A 20,739-nucleotide genomic window follows, 5' to 3' on the forward strand; every position below is an offset into this window, starting at 1 on the left:
AGGATATCATCTAGCAACTCACTCGAACGCTCCCAACAGAATCACTCCCCTCCACCAACTACCTCCAAGTATCCACGTATCATATCATCCCACTGTTGTGCACCCCGTACAACACGTTCACCTCCCAAAGAATTTCTCACGCGTCCGTTCCGCCGACCCACATATCCCTACCCCGGGCCTCATCCTTCCCGAGGTCCTCCATCCAAACACACCTTTCCCCCTCCGTTAATCGTTGACAAAGCACCCGCGCGGCAGAATACAGTTAGACATCCGCGGATCCGGCCAGCTGAGAGCCTCGAGGAAAGGACGCGAGGGACAAAAGGGGGGATGGAGCACACGCTGGAGAATGGCGCGTTCTACGGGCCCCAGGATCGTCCAAACGGAGGCGAAGCGCGTCCCCAAGCACGTAAATAGATGCGACGCGGATGCGGGGGCGTGTGAACCGAGCTTAACAGGCCCACGTGGCACGGTGGGTGTGTCCCCTTTCGGCTTCCGCATACTCCTCCGCGGTCAACGCGCCGCGACGCGTTATCGTCGGGACAGCTACAACTGTAAGGCCTACTGTCCACTAATGCTTCTCGTCATAGACGCTTCATAGACATCTGACGCTTGCAGGACCAATGTAAAACAATGGACGTGCGTCCAGATATGCTTCAGCGTCGCGTTTTCGTCGCTGCATACGTTCGGCACGAAACGATGCAAAATTTTCATTTATGTTTGAGTGGGAAATATGTCGGCCGTGAAATTCGTACAGATTGCTGAAAAGTTACTCATGAAATATAAAAAGAATACCCCTGTTTGTAAATGGCTAACACAACATTGCATTTTTGTGTCTTGTTTTTTGATTAGCGGAGCTACCAAACGCACTAAATTCTTGCACGTATTGTTATTCATTCTATAGAAAGAATGAAATACATGATCATTTATATTCTTTTCTATGTAACGATGTAACCAATATCTTTTCCGACATTTCCACCGTCGAATATAATTACATAAGGCGATAACGTCCGAAAATGAAGCTTCCTGTACGCTTTCTATACGCTTCCAATACGCTCAAGTGGACAGAAACTCAAGTGTAGCGTAATCGTTGTGTTATACGCTACGCTGACGTGTCTATGACGAGACGCCTTAGTGGACAGTAGGCCTAAGTCGCGTGTGTCGCAAGCGCGCGCCTGTTCCTCGCGCGGACCAGTCTAATGGAAGTTTTAATAACCACGACCGGGAGTATTAGAGGGAGAGACGCGGTGGATTCCGCCTTTGGCACGCCGGGGAATCTCCCGGGAAATGGCGAGCTGCCTCGTTTAGTGGCATGAGGAAATGGTACGGTTTCGAAGAGGAGGATCACGGAGTTGGGTACGTCTTGTTGGTGATCGGAATTAGATGCGACGTGTTGGAAAGCTTTCGTGACGCTTTGAGTGAGGTGGATGTTGTTTAGAGTTTGATTAGGTTGTCGGTGGTGATTTGCGCGGGGAAGGTTGAATATTTGATCCAGTGGAAGGTGATTAAATATTGCTTTGGGATGTTGAGGATGGTGCCTTTTCTAGTAATGCTTTGAAAGTTAATATTTGTACTTGTAGAATGTACCCGTAGTAATTAGCTAGTATTAGAATTTTGTAATAAAATATTCACAATTAGGATCAGAGCAGTATGTTAACACGTTGGTTTATGATTTTTCCAGTATGATAAGTGGTATAATGTCACACATTGTTCTGTAGGATTTTATAGAATTTTAAGGTCAGCTTAATGTGTTCGTTCCTGGAGTAATATTTCAATACTTGCGTGGCTATGCACTATATTGTATCGCCTTAACTCACGAGATTCACAGAACCATAATTGGTCTGATGTTTCTTCCGAGGGCGTTCCACTGTCCCACGATAATTATTAGGCTTCTCAGAATCATTTTGCGTATCATTACGACCATAGTGTATTCGCCTAATTTCTCGAAGGATAGGTAACATATAGCTTCAAATGGATAGTATTACAAGGTGTATGCGTTTTCGGTACTCACCAGGAAGCGTGAGGCCACACGTGAGAACGTGTTCCGGGACGTCGTGAATGGTCCTGGGCGCTACCACGTCGTCGACTCTCTTTTTCGTTCCTGAAACAGGAGACAACAGGGATCTCGTTACTCCCGCATCCTTTAACGGATCCGATCCCCGTCCACGTTTGTATCTCAATCGACGACGGAATCGTATACCAGCAGGATTCGGTAATCCGATATAATACCGTATGGGCTTCGCGTAAAAGTCCTTTCGTGACAGTTGCACAAATATGACCGTGATTCACCCGAGGACAGGATATCGAATGACTCTCCCAACCCCGATTCGTCGGTGTCCAAAGAAAAAAAAACGACAGGGAGAATGAACTACGTGTATTCGTGCTTTACCGAGAGATTGCCAAGTACAGTCTGTCCCAGTTTGAATGAAAAATTGAGTCACCCTAGAACCGATCAGAACAAATGTAGATCAATACTCAACAAGACCATCGTGTGTCTAAACCATTCATCAAGTTCACCACATTATACAATTGAAAATATGAATTATACAGACTGTAGATAGTAGATTGTCTTCGACTTCGTCATTGTATCAAGTCACTTACTGTATTATTTATTTATTGTGCCCGGTAAGATCGACTGAAAAGATTAAAATTTATCCGAACGAACGTGAAATCGTTACGCCTGTTACCAGGCTATAACTTCGAATGAACACAATTAACTTCTCTGTCAACCCGGCGATTATTAACGTCTAGTATGTATAAAGCACGACGTGGAAGAGGAAGCGAAGACGTCGACCAATGGGGTGTTCGAAGCGCGTGCTCTCGCGGTTAGACGATCCTCGAATCACGAGATCCGCCGATTTGACCTACCCCCCTCCTGGCCGAATGGCTTCCTCCAATTTCACCTCTTTAACCCTCGTCACCTACGGCTGGAGTGCTGCGAAGGTGAACGGCGGAATACGCACGCGTATACTTTTCGCCATCTAATAATCGTCCCGCGTCATTTCGTAGCCGCGATGCACTTTCTACCGCGAGACGTGGACAAATTAATTGCAAGCAATTAAGACGCCTCGACGGCGGTTTATCGTTTATTGTGGCTGGTCCTGTGGCTAAACACCCGGGCGAAAACGTTCGGAAGAAAGTAGCGTCGTTTAATGAGACTCGACGGTGATGCAGGAAGTCGGATGATTTAAAGGGGAGCATCATTTAACTCATCTTTCATGACACTGTAATAAGTGACCGTATTCTTGAGTAGGTATGAGAAGTGTACAAAGAGGATGGTACAACGTGTGTAGTAATACCTGAACAGTGTTAATTCCACGCAGAAGTTTCTTCTCACTTGTCGGTCGTTGTGTTCTCTTGATGCATCGAAATACCCTTTGACCAGTCGCTTTAATCATCTTGTGTAATACTACCTTATGCTTTCAGTTGTTTCCATTACTCGTGTTATTATTTTTCTCAAGACCACACTCTATCTCATACATATGTTTACAACTCTTATCAATTTTTTACATTATGATTATACATACAAGACTTTCGATTATCACATGTGGAGTGAAAACGAAGATACGTCCATCGGAAACGCAATAATTTATCCCGAGAAAGATCGTTAAACTCGTAACGCACGGCTATTAATCAAAATTATCAATAAATCCAACATTCTGATCGTTCTCACGTACGCAGCTGTTTTCCAACGATCAGATTTCCGTCAATTAAAATGTTCCCGAGTATCTCATCTTCCACCGGAGCCACAATCTTCTTAAAGCCTGTGATTCCTCTTAACCGACGTTTCGCACGTTCCACGGAGGCGTATCAAAATATCTGCGCGAGATTAACATGCAAATTTCGGGCTTCTTACGATGGTCGAGGCTCGTTACGACCGACGTGTTAATTGCTCGACACAACGAGGCCGGCCGACGCGACTGCACGGTTTCGCAAGAACAATGGGGGTCGATCCATCGTCGAGATGAGGTACCATCTCTAAAGTAGAGACCGTCGAACAAAGAGGAATGAACGGCGACGATAAGGGAAGGGGGAGAAAACCGTAGGATTTATCAGTGATTTATCGTCGTCGTTTTCGTGGAACTCGTCGATCACCACCGACAGCTAGATGAAGCTCTGTAACTCGTCTTCCTCTTGTTGCGACTGTTTTCGCGCCGTTTATCTCCATCTTCCGGAGAAATTGAACGGAACACGCCGAAGGAGCCAATAGAAAGCTGGAAAAACGATTTGGAGGCAGGATAAAGAGACATGAATGGAGAACAAAGCATACCATCAACATTGGAAAAACAATCGTAAACGTACACTACCGGCCAAAAGTTTGGAACCAGAGTTCATGATCGATTGAACAATTATTCATTTATTGGACGACCAACCTAGGTTCCTGTTGACTTTAATTTATTCTATTAATAACTGCGACCGTGTTGCTCTGTCCTAGACACTGATTTTCCTATACACAATACAAAAAGATTTCCCTTCAGTGATCAGCTCTTTTCATACTACGTCCATCTCACCACACTTACAACACCGATCATATAGAAAATAATAAAATCTGTCAACTTGTCAAACAACCGACGTCAGAATCTCTAAATAACCAGCTTACCAAACCGCGATACATTCAATGACCAAAGAACTGGTACCGACCAGAAAAACACGGTTAGAACCGTAAAATGAAGGTAGAAACGTAGAAAAGGGCACCTGTCCACCGAGAACAGCAATTACCCCCAGAAACATCAAGAAAGGTAACTAGCCACCACACGCGCGTCCAGTCATCGAACGTACGCACGTCAACGTGACGGCCGAGGTTGATTACAGCTCTTGCTTGCGTTCGGAATCCTCCGAAATCAGGACGTGCTCGCGTAGAACACGACGACTATATTACTCCCGCGGTGTGTATTACTCCGTGCGCGTACGCGTGTCGTCCGAGGATAATTACAGGCGATCCGACCGCCGAGACAGTTCTTCCCTCCGGATAATGATTGCAATTAAAAGCGGGCGATCGTCTCCAGCCGTAATTATCAGGCACGCGATAGACACACACATCACGAAACAATTTATGTACGCGAAATCGCGATTAACAGGAGGATTTATCGTTGGACAGGTTGGCTGTCATGACGGCAGATTTCTAATTTCCAGAGAGAAGGAACCAAACGGGGGAGAGGGCACCCCTGTTGGTCCCTGTGGGTCAACGATCTCTGCTTCGTCGGTTTTCCGGACGATCGTATAAATTGTACTGATTACCGGATGTCACGCGAACGGAACAGCTGATGCGCTTGCTTTCGATGCCCGATTGTACGTATGTACACATCGCTCTCGTTCGAGATACCCGAACGGTTCCAAGAGGGAGGGCTTCCTTCGGAGAAACGCTCGCGGGACACGCGATCTTGTCTATCCGGACGACATTTTATGGAGGGTGGACGAACGAGACACTATTGTTCTGTGTTCGGAATTGAAAATACAGCGAAATGGCCATTAGAGGAATTAGTGTAGGGACCGTGACTGGTTCTGGTACCGGGGTTCGGTGAATAGTAGCGTGCACTGTTATTTCTATATTCCAGATTCCATGAAGAGGGGTTTACAGCCGAAAGACTTGAACTGTAGGATGTCAAGCAAGGAAGGCCTCAAACCTCTGATCCGTTAATCATGTCGAGAGCTTAAGAAGTTTATCGTATTTCGTAATAGGAATTTTTGATCGAGTCTAAATATGGATTGATACGATGCGTATCATGAAGTTAATGCTCTGTATGACTTTTCACTTCCGTGGTTATTTGCACATATTTTGTTCACTTTGATTGTCACTACACGATTGTACAGTTTTCCTCGAACAATCCTGTGTATTTTGAACAACATAAGAAATAAGGGGAATTATGTAGAATACAGAGTATATTATTGTCAATTCAATACTCATTTATTATTGTCAATTCAATACTTCATTTTGCTACGAAACATAGAAATATCATCTATTTCCTACAAGTTCCTAAAATATCTTTTATATCATATCTTCTTCTATTGGTATACCTTATTCGAGGGATAGTTTCCCACTTCGTGTCTTCTGAGTAACACAAACACACACACACACACACAAATTCCTTCTACAAGTGTTGAAAAAAATGAACTCGATCGTTTCGAAGAAGCGTTAAAACTGCGTTTCCAAGTAGCGATGTCGCCCAATAAGGAACCCAGGGAGCCCGACAAGGTGGAATCGTCGGTTGTACGCAATAAAATCCACGGCGGTTCGGGTTCGCGGGACAGCGAATTAGCGATCGCGATGAAGGGAATCAGGAAGTTTACGCTCGTTGCATGCGGATGAGCTTCGCTCGGTGCCGCGATAGAGCTTCCTCCTCTCGGATCTACCCGGGATCATTGACATAATGATCTGAATGGAATGGAGGGGGGTGGGAGAGAACAAGAGAGGGAAAGGGGAATGCACCGAGGGGGAGGGGCGATCGAGGTCGCTGATACGCAATCGGATGCTGCTGCACACGGTGTCTCGCGGATGCAGCGGACTCCTCGGTTCACAGAAACCAGACCGAAGCCTGATTCGGACGCGACTCTTATCAACATCTGCCGATACTTAAAGGAATATACAATCGGTAATATTCTCGACCAGAAGCAACTTTAACTCTTCAGAGATAAAATGTTCACCAGAAGATTCTGATACGTCTCCGTTTTTATGAATAAATTAAATTGCCCGTAGAGGGTGGTGAACGATTCTCTCAATACTCTTTTTTTTCCATTATTTTTTGCTGAGTCAATCAAGATCGCGTGTGGATCGTTAGTGAACACTGGAACTACCGACGTAAAATGTATATTTCTTTCTATCAGACACGACAAACTTTTGAAAATATATAGGTTTATAAATATGTGCTAATAAAAATTGTAAAACATAATGTGAATGTGCAGAATACAAAACAGTCCAAATTTACGGAAGGGTGGGTACAAATTCTACTTTAGTTTCGACCCAACGAAACTTTTAATACAGGAAACAAATCTTTCGCGTGATTTCGATACAGTGAATCGATCCAAAAAAATCTGAATTTGCGTAAATATCCGCAGTCTAGTTATACCATTTCAATCATCGTTATAAAACTGTACTAACCAATCGATTTCATGTGCTTTGGTAATTCCGTGTTAATTCGTTACGGCACCGTGGGTGGTATCGACGTCCGGCAACATCAAAATAAAATCGAAACTCTTCCATAAAGTAAACGGTAACAGTTATAACATAGATCGTAATTGGTCACTTATATCCCCTGGGTTCAACACATTTCTTCTGGATGCATCTTCATCTTCGAACGGTAGTGATTATCGACAAAAAAAAATGGTAAAGATTCCCGGAACCGATCCAAGCCGATTATACTGTCCAAACAGAGAAAGAGAGATGTTTGTCAGTGCAAGAAATCGTCGATTACACCGTCGAAAGGGAATCGTAAAGGCAGGGTTCCGTCCGTTTTTGTGGGAACACGGCCAGGTGGCCCTAATCGCTTCATTTTACGGCGTTTCGTTCCCCGGTGTCGGGTCAATCGGGTAGTCGAGATTGGCCGAGTGAACGAGACGGGTCTCGTTCGCTCGCTGTCGGTGCCGTCGAATTTGGGTTAATGCAGGTTAATGCATCGAGAACCCGGGAACCGGTTTTTCCACGGGGCCGATTCGGACGTCCCGTTCCGTTGCAGTCATTTGTAGTCATTACGTATTAATCACGTCGCACAGTCGCGCCGCTCGCAGCTTTGCACCTTTCGATGGACAACGAAATGGATCGAACGGAATCGAGACTACTTCCGTTTCTTGGGAACCAATGACACTCGACTAATGGTGAGAAGTTTGAACGTAAATATAACATATAATGGAATATTCTAAATTTTGATATATCAATTTCTTCTATTGTGTATAATTAGAACATAATTGTAGTTCGACTCTCATCGTACAATACTTCTGGATAAACCGGAAATAGAATCTTTGTAATATGATTTCCTCTTAATGGAAAGGAGATAATGAATATTGTTTGAGTGAATTAAATGACCGAAGGTTAACATCTGGAAGATCACTTTAATGAAATTGTTGTTAAAGATGACAGATGTCCCATGCATAATTCAGCTGGTTATTTTTACGGCGCAGGTGCACCTAGTACAATCTATTCATCTGCAATTATAATTTACAGATTCGAATATTTTCGTACTCCGATGGCGCCACTGAATAATATACACTGACTAGACGCGAAACATTACAGACAATGGGTACTCAAGTTCCCCGATACAATATCACCGTGAACAGCCGTTGAATTTTCAGCCGTAAATTGACACAATAAGGAAGCATGAAACAACAGAACATTGTGAAACACCGTAATATCAACGTTTATGCACAACTAGAATATAACCTATGAATTCTGTAAACTCATTTTCATAATTTCAATAATTCCCAGTAACTTTCACGACCGCCGTACTTCTGTGTTCTTTAAAAAGTTGCACACGAACAATTGATTTTAATTTACACTCTGAGCCATTTACCGAGCCATAAAAAGGGGTAAACATTCTCCCAAATTGATTCCACTTATTGCCTATATGAACACCGATCGAATTCACCACGAAATGAATTGCTTAAACGAAGCGTTAAGAATAAAATTGCGGTCGGTTTACACCCTGTTTCAACTTAATTTGCATCTAAAGTTTCTATTCGTCGCGCTGTTCAACCGGAACGAGAAGAAAACTAGTATCTGGGTTAATATTATTCCGCAAAGTCGCAGTTCTCCATCAGTCGCGAGACAGTTAACGCAATGAAAAATCGTCTATACTCTCGCCGGAAACTCGCGATTCCGCGTTAGAAATCGATTGTTTTCGGAATTCGCTCTCGAACTCGTCTGAGCGAACCGCGGCGAATCGCGGCGTGGAAACTGCGTCTATTACCATAAGACGATGACGCGGATTGACTTGTAACCGAAGGTTGATTGGATCTGCCTGCTTTACGACGCGCCGTACGCGATTTAAACGCTTCCATTTGCGATCCATCTTTCGTCTTTCCTTTCTCCCCATTGGCGTTCGTCGTTTCGTTCCATTTGCTCGACGATTTTTCGCGGTCGCGTGACCTCCTGACACCTTGTCACCACGTCACGGATGTAGAAGATCTATTTTTAGGGGTGCAAGTCTCTCGTACAGATGATTGTTCATCTTTTCAATTTTCTAATGCAAAAGAACAGTGGACATTGTTGTTACGTTTGTTGAACGTGGACAGATTCATTTTTGATCATGGTAACCGAAGAAGGATCGAATATTATATTTTGTTTATTTATGTACATATATTAAATTCTTGAATATTCTTCAAATTTTAGGGGTTTATCCGAACGTATACGGAAATCTCTATCTGTACGTATTTATAGACTTACGTATTTATACTCAATTACACATACCATGCGAATAATATTAACAGAACATCTCACAGATCCATAAAACTGTGTACAGTAAGATTCAAAAACAGAACTGCCATTGAAATGACTGGACAAGATAATCTGATGTACATCTCTTTTAAAGTATCAGAAAATGCCCAGGAAGATGCAATGAAGTACAGTCGTATCATTCAAAAAATTGTCTTCACCATTAAGAATAGGATTATTAACAGAATTTGCAATAGAATTCAGACTAGAGTATATCAACTCCATACATTTCAATGAAAATATAGATCACGGAATAGAAGAAACATTCTATTCGGAGTGCCCGAGTTATTCGTGACCGTTTATAGCCAAACGACATACGTCATCCCTGCAACAATCATTCGAGCATACCGTAACATCTTCCCTGAAATCTCGAATCGGCCCCTCTGTACGCGTATTGCGAACGATTTGCATAAACGGCGACCCCGTGCCTCGCCTATCCGTCTCTGATCTCAGAGGACGCGAACGGATTCGCCGTGACGAGCGTTTATTCCATGCCGACGGGGGGTTCGTTACGAGCGTTTTCAGCTGACCAGATAGAATTCGCACGCGGAACGATTCGGCGATTACCGTGGCCTTTCGCGAGAGACCGGAGTCGTTGGTATTCAACGGACCGTCCCGATGGTTGACCGTGGCTCTCCCAAGAACCTGGTAGCTAACAGCACCCGGCCGAGGAAGATCATTTCCAGTTTCCATTTGCGACTTTAACTGCTTCCGCAACGCAGCCAGTCGCGCCAGATTTCAGTAACTTCGAATGGAAAACACGACGGATAATGCCGGCTCTGGAATTGTCCGCGGTTAAATCGGTCAGGTTCAAGGAAGTACAGAGGCACACCGTGTCGAACGGTGACGCCTTGGAAATTAAAATGAACTGAATCGCTTCAGCCTTGAATGGTTTTGCTTGGTCGTGAATGCAAAGCCGAGTGCAAATTGGAAAATTATACAATTGTAGCAAAAAGTCTCTACTTCGAAATGGTATTTACAAACTTGAACATAGAAATGGTGGTAGGGTAGTGGTCCAAATGATTAGGGTATAAGTCAGTAGGTAAATATTTTTCATACGAGTTCCTGTAATTGATATTGACCCAGTAACAAAAATTTCGATAATCCACGGTGTTAACAATTTATGGAACGCAGTCAGAAGAGAGAAGAAATGAGAATTCTTTCCATATAATAATAGATTGTGTTTTCTATAGTGTCGGTTTTATTAGAAAAATTCGAGGTTACTCAAGGTCATACGATGAGAAGCATACAGTCTCAGAATAAATATTTTGACGCATAGAATTGCCTTTGATTGTACTGTTCTTCGTCAATCATGGCCTCAATCAACTACTTCATTGCTGGCTCTCTACTCGCTTGTCAGGCTACGACTCACAGTTCACTTCGCTCGAAGTCTTCTGTATTAATGACGAAGGGTTTCGTTTATAACTTCCTTATGAAAGAACTCTAAGGTCGCGACCCCTTTGACGTTCAACGTGATAAGTCGTGGGTGGAATTTAATGGAATTTTAATCGTCAAAATTACATCCATTTACTATCACCTACTATTATCATACGATGCATACGGAAACATCTCAATAGACCAAAATAACACAAATTTCACTAGCCGAAAACTACATATTACATCGCTTCATCGTATTAAGATTGCACTAACCTTGAATTATCCTTGAAAATTTCTTAACCCTTTGACTGCGAAAGACAAATATATACACTAAACTGGTATAATATACAGTTTAACAACTACCAAAGCAGTCAAAATGATTGGTTAGTAAACTTTTATAAAGATGATTAGAACGTCACAAAGGTCCTTCACTACTTTCATTACAACGCGAAGAAAAAACAAGAAATTAGTTAATTCAAGAATTTTAATATTTTCAAAAGGTTGTTACGATCATCGATACATAGATCTGATAGAAATAAGTGTACATTCATCGTCGGTAGTTCTACTGTTAAATAGTGTTTCACAAACTAATATGTTAAAAGTGTACATACGTATCCGCCGTAGTCAAAGGGTTAATTTAAACACTCTAATCAATCGGCTCCTCCAAACAAACCAGTTCCGTTTGCCATAAAATACCAACCGAGGGTGAACAGGACGGTGACAGGATTCATCCATGGTTGCCAACGTTCGAAAGTCCTCGAAGCGGACGGTATGTAACTCGATCGTTGAAGGGTTGCTGTCCTAATAAGAGGAAGCGCCTAATGGTCTTCCGTCCCGTTGTTCCTAGAGCCCTATAGGAACTGCGCGCGCGCGCGCACAGTGCATACACCCCGTTTGTAAATAAACCCATAGCGTAATGGGCCGTGTAATTCGTGGGTATTTATTCGCATGGTTGAAGACCGGTCCCCGACGACAAGTTTATCCGCGTACATGTCGGTAGACAACGAATTTCGCGTCGACCGATGTGTCTCGACGATTTCGCCATTTATCTCGCGTCTCGATCGATCGACCCTCTCGTTCCACGAATATATACCAGAGTGGAACCCACCATTGGTTATGCACTTTGTCCTTAATGCCAGTGATATTTAATATCACGGCGCACGATGGCCCCGCAAACAGCGCGTGGAATCAAGCCATCTAACTCAATTGTCGGAGCAAAGGGAATTAAGGGTCTGGATTAATCCAATTGTCCTCTTGGATAATTGAATTGGAGGAGAAATGAAAAATCAATAGACGCTGCAGTCGATTACCGTCTACGCACACCGGTATCGTTCACAGACGAAGACAATGGATGTTATGTGGAGTATCATGGGATTACGTTTCAGCTCGTTTGCAGAAGGAAATTGGGAATTTGTCTTAATTTAGGGTGGTCAGTGGATATTGCTGAACCTATACAGACGATTAAGTTTCTCGTTTTGGACATTCTTATATCGGCCTCGTTGATAAGATCATTGTTCTGGATCTGATCCCAGGGCCAATGAAGGAGAATTGTGTACATTGTTTAACTGTGGATATTTTAGGTAGATTCCTACGTTCCATCGACTATTTTACACAACCGAGGGTTAGAGTTTTCAAATTCATTCAAGTACAAAATAAATAAAGACACTATATTTTACACACTGGCATTGGCCATAAATACCCGTCACGTATTCATGAGATTCTTGTATGGTAATGCTTGAGATCGTCATGCACACTGCACTATGTTACTTCCGTTAACCCTAGCAAGGCGGTCTACAGTCAAGAAGAACTAACCATTGAATCTGAACAGCCAACGATATTTGATTGAAAGTTCAATAATTAAATATCTATCCTTCCAGAACACCTTATCCTCTCAATCGAAAAAATTTCGACCAACGACATCGACAAGCATAACAATATTACGAAAATTACTGAGACAGCATGGCAATGGAAACAAAACGATTTCCCACTGACAAAGAGAAGAAAATGGAACAACAGTGTCTCGGCGGTTGCTCCAGAGATTAGCGCAACACAGCCGAATGAATCAGAGTCCGAAGCCGGTCGCGACCGAAACAGGCGACCGACCGCGGCGGAGCATGAAACGGCGCAGACACTATTTTATCGTGGCGTTTAACATCGTCCATTATGTACCTACCGCCAGGCGAGCGGGCGCAGAGGTGAACAGCCTCTGTGTTTGTGGTAGCCGGTTGATTTCCCCGGCTTAAGTAGATATGATTGAGGGCCTCCATAGAGACGATCAATGAGCCACCGAGGATGGCGAACCCGTTGGTAGCGAGCGTTCGATCAACCAGCGGCAACCTCCCGCGCCGAAACGCTTTAATTCGATCGGTGGCATCCCCTTGGGTGTACATATACATACGGTTATGGTAGAGCGTTACCAGAAGCGCTGGTCGGGGCTTCATGGTTCGGTAAACCGCGCAAGAAGTCGTTTTCTTAATAAGACACCGGGGTAGAAGGGAGGCCACGGTGTGACCAGCCAACGTGAAACTCCTATGTTTCCATTCGACGTCGCGCCGCTGCTACGACCACCGATCGTCACGGGAGGCCGGCGAAATGTAGCGACGATGACATAGTGATACAAGCTCCACGGCTGACAGCTTTATCTCGGATGCTGCCGATAGATCGCGACGTGGAAATGTTCTGTTGCGCAACATGTCGATGACCGATCGTATGCCATACGACGGATAAACGATCCTCCGTGAACGTCCTTGGGCTGGCGCTCTTTCTCTTTCGCTAGTTATAGGTTCTGTGCGAGTCGTAAGTACATGTTCTTGAGGCAGATATATAGAGATTTTTCTGAGGTCTTGTTAAATGAATTGATCAACTCTTGATAGATATAAACCGTTCAAATGTAATTTCTTTTATTCGGGAGACTCTTACTGCGGATTGGGTTGTGGTTAGAGGATTCCAGGTGAACACCTTAATGCTGGTTAGAGGTACGAGGAATTTGGACCATCATCTGGGTTGGACCACAACTGTGACTTGTCATGGGTTACCGATTTACACTGTATGATAGATAATATGTGTTGCTTATATACAAGTTCTTCAATGCAATCACCACTATCATACACATATTGTCTATCATACAGGGAAAATAGTTTACACATGATAAGTTACACTAATTGTCCAACCTAGACAGTAGTCCACATTTGGCAACCTTCCCTTATCTCAAAATAATTACTCCGTGACCCGTTCGATTGTCAATTATTCTAGTTATCAATTCACGTCGCGTATGTAAATTGACCTACCAGCCAAAATTGCTCGCCACGAAAGAATTCACCGAAAATCGCCCTTGACACACGAAACCGTAGAAACCGGTCGGAGCGTCAGTCGCGGGCTGTCAGCCTCGAGGAACCTGCGACTCGTCTGCCGGCGTTTAACGCCACGCGATCGGACGTGACTTTGCGCCGGCTGTCGCGTTTCATTAGCGCGTATATGTATACCTCATTGTCCGGGTACGACTTCCCCGTTGGTCCGCGATCGAGCGGCCCACTCGTTTTCGCGCGATTCGTCCTCGCTTAAGGACGTAAATAGGCGAGCTCGGCTGCCTACGCTCGTGTACACGGCTCGTGAAATGAGTTATCTGTGCTTTCGTTCCGCGGTGAGATCAAGGAGATCCTTACGGTTTTCGAGGGCTAACCTTTGGAGTCCATTTTGATTGAAGAAGGAAGATGAACTTTGGACCTTGGAACTGAATGTCCCACATGATCCTTTGGAACGTATATCATTCGACAAAAGTCACCCTCTAACCCTGTTATCCTTGGATGTATATGACCCGAAATGAAGATTATTTTTCAGTGGGTATTATATTCTAAATATTTATTTTTAGAAATGGTAATCTTCAGATACCTGTCTGGAAGAGACTAACCCCCTCGACAATACCCTATGATCATATCAGTCAGTAATACTCTTACACTAAAGATGCTGAAATTTAATATTTTATACGACTCCGTTGTTAAAGTACCACCTTATTGAACCCTGCTGTTAACCCATCGGTTAGAATGAAATTTTTTAATTATTCAAGGCTACATTTCCGAGAAAAAAATCTCTTACAATTTGCTTAACGTGTCAGCGTGTCAGGTCAATTAACACAGGTCTCACTTTGACAAGTGTCAGGAGAGCAGAGAACCAAAAAAATCCGCGAAAACGAAACAACAGTGCGAATTAGCGTGTCATTAGCGAGCGCCACGGGGCCCCGCCGATATAAACGACGGTGGGTGGGAACATCCGGTCGCGTATTGTCGTGTTTCATTATCGCGTAGACGTTCATTGACGAGTTCGTTACTCCGTTCGGCGGGCATGTGTACGCGAATGCAAACAACGCCGGCGCAAAAGTCAAGGAACCTCTGGTGGAACCGTCGCGGAACCCATTCGCGGTCGGTAGACTGGATGGTAACGGTCGCCAACGGTTTGCGGTTTCACGGTCTTCGGTTCGAGGGAAGGTTAAACTAGAAAATTATTCCAACGATGATTACGGCTGCGCAAAGTAGCTCTTGCTCGTTTGATCGTAATCGGGCCCTGGGACCGAGTGCCTCCTTGGGAGGATCGCGAGTAATACGTAACTTAGGTCCATTTCGTGAGTAACTAATCATTGTTTTTCTGATCTTAATATATTTTCTTTCCAGAGTTTCGTTTGAGATTTATAGTACTGGGTCACGATTTTATTCATAAGTCTTGATGTTCGATGTCTTATGGTGGAATGCAAGAATGTTAAAATGTAACAGTCGAAAACTTTAGGGTGTATTTTGATCACAGTGAAGTGAATAATGTCGAAGATTCACAATCCAGTTTCTTAATCTATGACGTCTGTGGATTGCGAAATTACACCCCAGAAATGGAACATATACGATTACTTATTAGTACCTTCAGCTACCTTTCTAGCGAAACCCTTTAGCTACTTACTTTCAGTTATTGATACAGAAAATATACATTTTAAAGAGTATCAATAATGTTAAATACAAGAACTTCTTTCCTCAAAGAGTATTAAATTTATTAAATACATTGAAATTTACCGAATACATGCAAGCTCATGGTTCAGAGTCCCGTTCAGCGGTAGCGCATCAGCGCGACTAATCCACGAAGAATATATCTTCTACGACCATTACTTCAAAAGACGTTGAATCGTCGAATCGAGTATGCTAGACCAAGAGAATGTACCTTTCTGAACAAGACTTCAGATTGTCCTCGAAAGCTATCAATCTACATAAAACATGAATGGAACAATCAACGAAAGGATTGCAGCTCAGCGAATATCCAGCCGAATTCGAACAATGACAAGAATCCCTTTCATCGATCCGCCTCGTTCCGTCACGGGAATAAAACGTAAAAAGCAACAGGAATGGTTCCCGTTCACCTACGCGACGGCGAGACACTAAACCAGCCACGGAGCACCGAGAGATCCGTATTACGTAACCGTGTACAAGAGGAGACAAATACCATAAGTCACTGTTACGTTCGCCCGCAAACACACCGCTAATGACATGCGGCGCGGGTGGGTGGCGAACGTTTTGGTCGCCTGGATCACGGCATAGCAAACCTGTCGGCGTCGGCGGCGGCGACACCAAAGACCGCCGGAAGACGAGCGTGGGAGGACGCGAAAAGAGATCGGCCGAGTCACGGAACCCTCGCGACCCGACGAGATTCACCGAGACGGACCTTTAAATATCTCTTGGGTTCACTCGAACCGGCCCAGTGAAAAATTGGACGAGGGCTTTCTGGCTGCAAGAGGAACGAGTCACGGTTGACAGCGTTTATGGGCTTGTAGCGTGTCGACTTTAAGTAGTGTTATAACGACATTAAACGAATGGCAATAGAGATATTTTATTCAATTGGCCATGCAATACGAATTTATTGCAACGTGTGATAAAATGAGAGTTTTAAGGGGCTATGCTAGGGTGACGGTTTCAGAAAATTGGATTTTCCTTTTTTTGTAATTTGCAATAATTTTTTGAGGAAGAAGAAGGTGTTTTATATAGCCTGGAATAGGTGATTCATCGTCAAAAGTAGAGATTTACTGTATTTTGTTCACTAGTCCCCTTGGATGTTCACTTCCAATGAAATGCAGATGAAAACAATCTTTACAGTGTGGATGTATCTATCCTGTATCTATTTTCAAAACCTCGAATACAGCAACATTTCTATCTCCTGTAAAACTGGAACATCACTTGACTATAACAACGTATTAACGTTAATACCCAAAGCACAACGAAATATATACCTGAATGCAGATTCCATAAAGTTCCAAACGCCACAAATCACCAAACGGCTCATCACCCCCTGACCACTCTGTCGACAGTTCAATCGGCATTAATACCCTCCAGCATAAATTGAACGATCACAGTTGCGGTTCAATTACACGAAAACCAAAGATTCAAGTCACTCAAGCTTCACAAATGCAAGGCCCATTACTCGTCACGGTCCACAGAGAAAAACGTAGACGTATTTTCCCGTGGCAAGACGGGCAAGAGAATTGATTCCATTCGCCGCGCACGGTTCTAAATCGTTCGAGTGTGAAAACAGTCTCGCGGCAGCTGTCGGGATTCCAGGAGCCGCGCGTGCCGTCGGTCGGCTCTCTAATTAAACACGAACTCTCGAAATGCAAATGTTGCTACTCGAGACACGTAACGTATCGTCGATACGCCGACACTCGTATTTATCTTCTGTCGTAGAGGGAGAGAGAGAGAGAGAGAGAGGCGATAGCTGAGACGGGGCCTGGCTCATCCGCCTGTTACTCGAGTAGGAACGAGAGACTCGAGTAAAATGCATAATGCCCGAGACGAGACCGACTGCTCCAGCGGACAATCAGGCCCCGATGCGTTCTTGGAACGTTACATAGGTCCCTCTCTATATGCACGACATTTTTCCATAGGTGGCGCCTCAATGGCCACCGGTGACGCAAAGTAGCCACTTTACTGCGGCGGTCGACCCACGCGTCGTCGCTTTCCGACAGAATTTCAAGTTCATCGAGGGCTTCGGTAAATCATGCCAGGCGCATGAAGTTGTTCGAGACGGTCGTAGGCGAGGCGACTTCTCTGTACCGGGAATCGGAAGGTTCGGACGTCAGAGAGAGGCTCTGTGGACCGTTTTGTTGTGGGATCTGAGAGGAGAACGTGACTTCATATTGACCCTAAGACCCCACTTTCTAGGTCTTACTTGCGTGGTGTATCGTTTACCAATCTAGCTCCTTTTTCATTCTACCCTTATTAATCTGTAGAGGAGGGGAAGTCTATTTTTAGACACCAGAGGGGTTGTTTAGTTCTCATTGTATTGTTGGAAACCCGGTGAGTCAAGAATATATCGATGATAATATAATAAATATATTTACTTTGAGTACCGCAAGGTTTACAATTGACTTGTGTGTGGAGGGACTCAAGTATACTGTACTACAGAATTGAGAAATTGCTGATGATGTTACGGGTCTCGTGTATGAATTAGGTCTGAATTGCATAGAACCAACGGTTAATAATTCCTAGCTATTCCAGACTCGATTAATCAAATTAATGTACTTCCTTCATTTGTCGTTACCTTTCTCCAATATTAAAACGGCTATTGCTTCTGCCACGAAAAGACTTCCAGCGCCCGAATATCACGGCACACGAATCGATACAACAAACTGTGACAAAATTACTCACCGAAACCCATCCGCACCTCCTCCTCGTCGTCGCTATCAATATGCTTAATCCCCGCGACCTCGAAGCTCCTCGCCGACTGTTCGGTCCTCGCCTTCGTCGAGGGTGAACAATCGCAAGTGTCCTCCCCAGCTCCGCAGCTACAATCGTCCCCCGCGCACCTGCATCCAAGCAGAGGATCGTCGGTGTCTATGTTCCTGCACGCTGGACAAGGGAACGTCAGGTCGTCCAAGGAGACCCTTTCGATCTTCCTCTCCACCGAGATCAGAAGATTCCCGATGAAAGCGGGTAAATCGTCGTCACTGACGTCGTCCACGTTTCTCGCGTTCTGCAACCTGTCTTCCGTTTCGCCGTCAGCATTTCCGCCTTTCTTTTGCTCGAGGACAGCTTTGTCCAATCGCAGCGGGGTCTTCAGGTCCTCCGGAGCCAGGAGCTTGCTCCTGGTCTCGCATCTGGTCGTCTCCTTCCACTTCTCCATCGTCGACGTCGAGACTACCTTGGCACACCTCTTCACTTTGGCGCGACTTTCGTCGCCGGAAAGACTAGAAGGGTTGTTCGAGCCGACCCGGGTCGCGACCCCGTTCAAATCCCCGTCGAACTCCGCCTTCCACGTGTCCACGCTCGAGGTCGACCTGGACTTCATCACCGCGTGACCCGTTTCTACTTCGCTGACGATCACACGGCTCTCATTCGAACTCTTGCACTCCAACCTATCGATCGACCGGGTCTCCTCGCGACGATGATCGATCGTGCAACCCTCCCGGCTCCGCGAGCGCGTCTCCTCGCGGGATCGTCTCCGAAGACGCGTACCCTTCACCACGTTCGCGGATTGGTTGCCGGATATACTGGTGCCGCCGTTGCTCGAACTGCCCTGACCTTTTCCAGACACCTCCCGCCAGTCCATGAACTCCTCCTCGCGGTCCCAACCGAGGAACCCTGGGGCCCTCATCGACGTCGTTCTCCAAACTACTGCGATCTACCGGGAAATTTGGTGAATTAAACAGGTGAGCGGTTTTCAGGCTGCGATTGGGTATTGAGGAGTTATTGGGATATTAGTTTGTAGGTTTGATGTTCATTTCAAGGAATACTTATGTCCTAATATTCTGTAAAAGGTTTAATTACTGTTAAGAGGCAAACGAATTTTTTATGCCTGCTTCTGAATTGTTCGACACCTTTCTTGAATAACCTTCAGTATTTCGATGTGTTTCTTGAAAAAGCGAATAAAAGTATTGATCTTCATCTTGATCATTCGAATGTTGTGCTGCTAACGATTCGTGAATATTGTGTGGAATAATTGTAGCTTACTCTTTTATTTATCAGTCAAATACCGAATGAAATTATATACTCCTGTAATTAGCGTATAGTCATTCATAAAAATGTGGACACTCCGATAGACATTCCGAATGAAACGAATTCACTTGTCTACTAGATTATTTCCAATTTCGAGATTTTCTAAATGAACAGTCTCGTCTCTATGTAAGTCAAGGTTGATTGAAGTATCCTATTGAAGTAATCCAGAAGTTCCTCGATCGTTCCACGGAAACTCGGGGACTGAAGGCCGCGGATCAAAATGGAAAAAAAGGAAAATTGACAAAGGAACAGTGACTCACCTCGACGGTATTCCGCTCGACGGTTTCACCAGCGGCCGCTTCGCCGCTCCCCGAGGTGGTTGCAACTGCAGCTGCGCTGCGTATGCAGAGGTAACATTCCCCGAGACGTAGTGCGGAGGCTTCGAGCTCTCCTAGCTGCAGGATGAGGCCACGTCTGCCTAACGTCAGAGGCCAGCCTTCTGGTACCACGGATTCGTTCCCCTGTAACAGAACCAACAGAATTCAGTTTAATATTGTTCCATCCACATATTCACTTTTTCAATTGAAAAATCATATTTAATCTTCAATTTTAATTATTTGCTCCTAATAGGAGACATCTCTAATGAATCCATAGATGACTGCAAGTAGAGAGGAATAGTATATTGAATATGCAATTACTCACATTTGACATCTACTAATGAAGTATTAACTACTTATTTTACAGTAATACCAGTCAAAATATGTATACTGTACTGTAACCAATTATTTCAATTTATACGAATTCATATTGAAAAGCTGTATCTTCGTCTCAATGACTATAATCGGTACAAGATTCTAAATGTATGTAGAATTTCGCACATGTCGCCATCGTATCCTCGAAGATAGGAAAGCTTTCCCGAGGAACAGACTAGATTGAACAGCATCTACAAGCGGCTACGAGCGCCACGCTATCTTTATTGACACGGTA

General features: G+C 44.3%; 1 protein-coding gene across 1 annotated transcript in view; it reads right to left on the reverse strand.

The window, feature by feature from the left end:
- Nucleotides 1–20,463, reverse strand: part of LOC107191874 (puratrophin-1-like) — a 161,292-nt gene extending 140,829 nt beyond the window's left edge. Inside the window, exons 1-4 of the mRNA XM_015581019.1 lie at nt 20,455–20,463; nt 20,073–20,273; nt 18,466–19,438; nt 2,009–2,098 (exon numbers count right to left, since the gene is read on the reverse strand). Of these exons, the coding sequence (XP_015436505.1) occupies nt 2,009–2,098; nt 18,466–19,438; nt 20,073–20,273; nt 20,455–20,463 (1,273 nt within the window). The remainder of the gene's footprint in view (nt 1–2,008; nt 2,099–18,465; nt 19,439–20,072; nt 20,274–20,454) is intronic.
- Between the last annotated feature and the right edge of the window lie 276 nt (nt 20,464–20,739).

Source organism: Dufourea novaeangliae, unplaced genomic scaffold, assembly GCF_001272555.1.
Source record: "Dufourea novaeangliae isolate 0120121106 unplaced genomic scaffold, ASM127255v1 scaffold7, whole genome shotgun sequence".
Classification (NCBI taxonomy): domain Eukaryota; kingdom Metazoa; phylum Arthropoda; class Insecta; order Hymenoptera; family Halictidae; genus Dufourea; species Dufourea novaeangliae.